Here is a 6,292-nt window from a genome sequence, read left to right as displayed (position 1 = left end):
TTGTATAACTAGTAGTTCCCAGTGAAAGAACACCCATGACATTACAAGCGTTGAAGACAACTGTGTGGAATTGGACACTTCAATCTTATAGAACAGGATGGCCTGTACAGTAATTTGGTCAGTAAAAAAATTAAAGCGAGAGAGGGACGGGATAGACAAATAGAGAGAGCGAGAGATGAAGATGGAGAGAGAGAAAGAGAGTAAGAAAAAAGATAATGTGAGCCACTGCATTGCATCAGGCCAAGTAGACAAATTGCACTTCTCCTGTTTTTTCCCCCAGAGTTCTCGAGTTAGGGAGAATTTTCACATCCCTGCTGAGTTTGAGATAGATGTGTCAGTGTGCACTTCTCTGGGCTTTGCCGAATCATCCTGGCAGAGGCAGAATCTAGCCTCCTAACCCCCCCCGGATCCTCCTTGATGGTCATCCCGGAATCCTCCTCTCGCTCTTTTTCTCTCCCCCTCTCTCTCTCTCTCTCTCGCTCTCCCTCTCGTGTTGGTGTACAGTTAACACCTTTTTTCTCTTTCCATTCTTCTAAGTGACCTTCATGAGGCTCACACAACCTTCCCTTTGTCCGGAGCCGCTCCCTTGCTCTCTTCCTATAAATGACTGAAGAAGGGATGTGTGGAGGACAAAAAAGGCCAAGTCCTCTTTCAATAAAGATCAGGTCTTAATCATCCTATGTTTTGTGCAGTGTGTCTGTCTAATAGCTTCCTGGTCAAGGTTACAAGGTCATTAACAGTATAGCAGCCATGTGAACAGTCACGGTCTGGTCAGCTCAGACTGGGAAGGAACAGTACATGCATGTTAGAATGCATTTCACATTAGGGCTTCCCAGGGCACACTGTAATGGGACATGCAGTATTCATGTTTGTCATGGAAGCATCATCCCCATTTAAATGAATTACAGCACACCCACATGGTAACAGATACTGATAGCATCAAAGGACGCTCTCATAGGGGTTTTCTCATTGGATGGAACAATAGACTCGTGGGTGTGGCAAACATTGTCATTTTCACTGAACCAAGCCATGGTCTAGACAAGGCAGCTATAGGATCTAACATTCTAACATTCCAGTTCAGCTTTCAGACAGAAAAGTACTGCACCTCACACGTTTCTGGTGTACATGATTCCCACTTTTATTTTCATCAGAAAGGGATGTTTCTTCTGGTTTATTTTGGTTACATTGAAAACCATTCTGTGAAAAACTGTAGCACCAGAGCAGATACTTATTGCCCATCCTTAGTTTGTTAAAAAGGTCCATTTGTGCTATTTTGAGTTGAGATCAATTGTGATTGTGGAGAAACATTTTCTTCCAGTATATAAAAAAGACTAGCACATTATTTATTTCCAGTCATTTTCTAAATAAAAAGACAGATGTAAATGTAATATATCCATTCCATTTAAATCACAACAAATACACTTAAAGCTAAAAAATTGGGCAGCATTTAGCATAATTCAAGCAGGGAATTATCTTTCATGTTGAATAATATTATATATTTATATATATATATATATATTTATATATATATATGTCTATGTACAAGTATGGCACTTGATTACACGAAAGCAAGAAAACACTTTTCACAAATAAAAGCAGTGGGCGCTTTGGTGTATTGTAAATTAAGGAAGTCACAGACGTTAGCGTTTGCAGCAAATCCACTAGATACTGTTTTGCAAGTCAGCCATATAGCAATGGAATGATTACATACGTTAAGGTCAGTGGTGCGAACACAGGCAACAAAAAACACGAATGAAGCTAATGTATTTCAACTAGGTCAATCTAGCCAAAATTGATTTATATATTTATCCCATATGCCTATATACATCTGGAGATAGGCATATGCCTATATAAATATGGATAATAGATTTTCCTTTGAACACATAGTCAACCGGTGTATTGTGATTCTTAAATAGGTTGTTGTCAAAAATCGGTTTGAAACTGTATTTGAAACACTGTCAATAGCACGTATCGGGTTAGGTTTGGCTCCCCGGTGTTCACCTCTTAGTGCAATTTGCATTTACACTCTTCAAGTACAGTAGAGTAAATGCGTGAACACGTCGACATGATCTAAATGTAGCGCTTTACATAGTATAAACGTCACTACAAAGTTGAATCAGTGCAATGTAATAAGTCAACAAACGTGGAATCCAGGCTTGCCATTGGAGTCCATAAAAGACAAACAAATAAAAAAATCTGCCCACTCGTTTAAGTCAAGAAACGGATGAGGTGTGAGGAGCTGTACATCCCGGGTTCATCTTGGTTTAATCTTTACACATCGCACATTGTCGCTTCGGTAACTCTCTCCATGTGCTACACATAAGCAGAGTCACTGGATTGAGTACGGCCGAAATTAGGCACACTCATTCGGGGCAAGTCCTTATTTCTGATTTCATAAATGGACTTCCGCCTCGCCTGCACTCCTCGCACCGCCGTTTTGATTTTCTTCCACCCCAAATGATTGAGTTCTGCCAGATTCAGCAACACACAAAAGCCACTGACCGCGAACATGAAGACTAGAAACACGGTCTTCTCTGTTGGTCTGGAAACATAGCACTCGACATCTTTTATGCATGGATATCGATCACATTCGTACACCGACGGGACGTTGAATCCATACAAGAAATATTGACCCACTAAAAACCCTATTTCCAGCGCGTTTCTGAAAACCACTTGAATTATGTAAAATCTCGAGATACCCTCTTGCCGACTCTTTTTAGACTTCCCAGTAGTTCTCATGGCTGAATTTGGGATCTCTTTGACTTCCAAACAGTCGGGTTCGGCTTCTTTGGTGGAGTTCTCTGTGTTCTGAAGTACTCCATTCACAATGGTGTTTTTAATCTTTTTGCTGTCATCTCGTTTCATTGAATCTTGATCCTTATCCAGGGACAGAAAGACAGTGGAGTACCGTCGCTCCTTCTGTTTCGCTGACTGATGCACCGAGTATGTGATAAAACAAAGACTCGGGGTGCAAACCATTATGATCTGGAAAACCCAAAATCGAATGTGTGAAATTGGGAATGCCTTGTCGTAGCAAGCCTGGTTGCAGCCAGGTTGTAAGGTATTACAAACAAACATGGTTTGCTCATCATCATAGACCGTCTCTCCAACTATTGCTACGATTAGAATCCGGAAGATCACCACCACAGTTAGTAGGATCCTAAAAAAAAAACAAAGTATTAATATAAGTCCGTAAATGATTTACAATGGCGCTCTAAACAGGCGTGTGTTTGGGAGCTGTCCAGTGCTGAAACCGAACGCTATTCGCTCTCAGCATGGAGTTTGGGATGCTATGTGTATTATGCGTTGTTGTCATTTGTGTTATATACTTTGTGTACTCTGAAGTATTTACTAATTGGCATTCATCTGTATTTGTGTTTTAAAATGTTTTGCCAGTGTTGGTTTGGTAATGTAAGCGGAGCAGGCAATAGTGCACGGTCTCTGCCTCTCAGTTAGTGCATGGCACAGGAACCCATCTATCCTCAACAACAGCCATTAAAACAGGCAGCTCTGTATTTACTGCAAATACAGTTGACATTTTGCTCTTACCTTCCTATCATAGTAGAGTGCTGCTGGACAGCAGCCTCCAGAAGCCTCTCTAGTATGGTCCATTCCCCCATTGTTGTTCATCCGGAGCAGGCGAGAGTCTACGGCACACTGCACGAACTTCTGCCGAATATGTGGAAAATATTTCCTTGGGTTTTTGGTCGTTGTCACTCTCCAGAGGCTGGGAGGTTATCTGACAAATGCATTGATCATGAGCCCGCAGCTGTCCTGCCCTCCTCTCTCGCGCGTCGTGCAATAGGGTTCTGTGCGTCTGCCCGAGCGCTCGCGTGACGCTGTCACTTTCTCGTTGTCTTGGGGAGTCCGAAAGGCTGATTACAATAAACCCTCCTATTGTCGATCTTAAGATCAGACTGATGAGTCGCGCGCTGTGTCTGGATGCAGGGAGGTTGGATTTAATGTCTTGCCAGCGTTAATCCGCCTTTAAGTAGTCCCCTCTCTGCGTCATGTGCAGACAGGTTGGCGGAACGCGGCCAAACGCTGCCAGGATTTCTCATTTTCAATATTCGACGAATGGAACCCGGGGCCGGCGTGAAAGATTAATCTGTGATAAAATGATTGGCGATAAACTCAGTGCACCCGGGGTGTTTCAAGTTTACAACACATACAAATTACTGAGCCAGACCGTATTGTCTCTGGTGCGCGTGCTCAGGGTCATAGAGGTAGAGGGATAAAGGGAGAGAGGTAAATGCGCTGTGTACTGAGCCCTCGGGTCAAGGTTTGGCGCCCAGATATTTTTTCGGATCCCTTTAAGGCAAACACTTGTTGATTTGTAACTGTAATCGTGACAATGCCTGCAATAAAGCAGGTTTTCTTGAGTGCACGTGGAATACCCCCGATTTCAGTACTCGTAGTAACGCCATAGTAAAGCAGGGAAAATAATAATGCTGTGGATACACTGTGACTAAGTGAAAGTACCATCCGAGTTGCTAATCGCTTTACAAGTTTGCCTGCCTGTGTGTGTGTGTGTGTCGATATGATCAACTCAACTACGGAGCAAGGGGCGTGACCTCATTCATTAATATTACTGTTTTAAGACCAAAGACTACACACAAATATTAGTAAATGTTAAGTGGTAGCCTTAATACATCGAGTAGCCTATATTGTATCTTTACATATAAATTAGATAATATAAAAACAAATATTATTTTCCCCCCAAAATGTAATGAAATTACAAGTGAAGGATTGGCCTTTGTTTGATGAGACTACTATGTAATATCAATATGTAAAATATTGATATTTCTGACCATTGTGTGGAAGAGAACAGATATTTACATATAGTAGACTATATGCAAAGGTACCTTCTACTACCTGATCTCAGGTGCATGGATTAGAGTGAGGATCATGTGACTTCATTTTTATTGAATGAAGGGGCGTGGTACAAGGGCTTATCTCTCCCTGCTGTAATCTTCCATAAACTCAAATCTTTTATAACCTTCCTATGAATCATCACGTGATGTGATAGATAAGGTGTGTGTGAGAGAGAAAGATGGGAGGATGCTCTCTAAACTACAGCACATGATCTTGAATAATACAATACATGGATGGCTTTGAGGTCATCAGGAATGCAAACACTGCGTACCAAAACAATTCATAAGACCTATGAAACATGGCATAAACACACCAATCCAAGTCCATAAGTTATGGATTGTGTTTTCCCACATACATCCACATATGAAAATTAAAAATATCAGAGGGGTATGCTCCCTGCACAGTCTTAACAGAACAAGGTATTTGAAAGTGCCATTCCTGTCACCTTTGTCATTGACAGGAGTCATATTGGCTTATAGGTTTAAGCTATCAGCTGTTGTGATTAAGGAACTTGTACAGATGCACCGTCGAGAGCATTCTGTTGGGCTGTATATCACTGCATCTTCACCGCTGGGTTCTCCAGAGGGTGGTGCGGTCAGCCCAGCACAGCACCGGGGACACACTGCCTGCCCTCCAGGACATCTACAGCACCCGGTGTCATAGGAACACCTAGAAGACCATGAAGGACCTTAGCCACCCGAGCCAGGGCCTGTTCACCCCGCTGCCATCTAGAAGGTGGAGACTGTACAGGCGCATCCAAGCTGGGACCGAAAAACAGCTTCCATCTCCAGGCCATCGGACAGTTAAACAGTCATCACTAGCTGACCTCCAGGGTTAGGGAGTAATGGATCACATAGTGGTTAGAGCGTTGGACTAGTAACCGGAAGGTTGCAAGTTCAAATCCCCGAACTGACAAGGTACAAATCTGTCGTTCTGCCCCTGAACAGGCAGTTAACCCACTGTTCCTAGGCCGTCATTGAAAATAAGAATTTGTTCTTAACTGACTTGCCTAGTAAAATAAAATAAATAAATGTAAGGGATTACAAAAAACTAACCCATTACCAGCAAAAACATTGTAATAAGATACTTTTGAAAAACTAGATTACTTCGAGGATTACTTTTAAATTCAGAAAGGATGTTCAGAAAATATCTTTAATGCTTCTGTTCTCAAGGACATTCAAATCAGCATTGAAAAAAGGCGCAAAAGTAATTTGTTCAACGTGAGTGAGTCTGACCACAAGTCAGAGACCACTACGATGACATCAAATGTGTTTGCGGGATCACGGGAAAATAGCAGGAATAGGCTTTTGTAGGCTACAGTCTAAGCTATGTCAGCATAGTCACAACCTGGCTCTTCGATGGTGACCAACAAGGGAGTCCACACATTGGCAGTTAAGGAGTAACAAAGACATTACAT

At 42.2% G+C, this 6,292-nt stretch overlaps 1 protein-coding gene across 1 annotated transcript; it reads right to left on the bottom strand.

Moving 5' to 3' along the window:
• Positions 1 to 222: 222 nt before the first annotated feature.
• LOC109903206 (gap junction delta-2 protein) lies at positions 223 to 4,136 on the bottom strand. The gene is made up of 2 exons (XM_020499853.2): positions 3,550 to 4,136; positions 223 to 3,160 (listed from the first exon to the last, which is right to left on the bottom strand). Exons 1-2 carry the CDS (start codon positions 3,618 to 3,620, stop codon positions 2,314 to 2,316), a joined length of 918 nt encoding a protein of 305 aa, XP_020355442.1. The 5' UTR covers positions 3,621 to 4,136; the 3' UTR covers positions 223 to 2,313.
• Positions 4,137 to 6,292: the final 2,156 nt, after the last annotated feature.

This window comes from Oncorhynchus kisutch, linkage group LG14, assembly GCF_002021735.2.
Source record: "Oncorhynchus kisutch isolate 150728-3 linkage group LG14, Okis_V2, whole genome shotgun sequence".
NCBI classification, from domain to species: Eukaryota; Metazoa; Chordata; class Actinopteri; order Salmoniformes; family Salmonidae; genus Oncorhynchus; species Oncorhynchus kisutch.
The sequence above is the reverse complement of the archived record's forward strand: the minus strand, read 5'-3'. Positions and strand labels throughout refer to the sequence as shown.

Coding starts and splice junctions, on each gene's coding strand:
- LOC109903206 (XM_020499853.2), bottom strand. CDS start 3,620: ATGGGGGAATGGACCATACTAGAGAGGCTTCTGGAGGCTGCTGTCCAG. Junction 3,161..3,549: donor CACTCTACTATGATAGGAAG/GTAAGAGCAAAA, acceptor TTTTTTTTTTAG/GATCCTACTAACTGTGGTGG.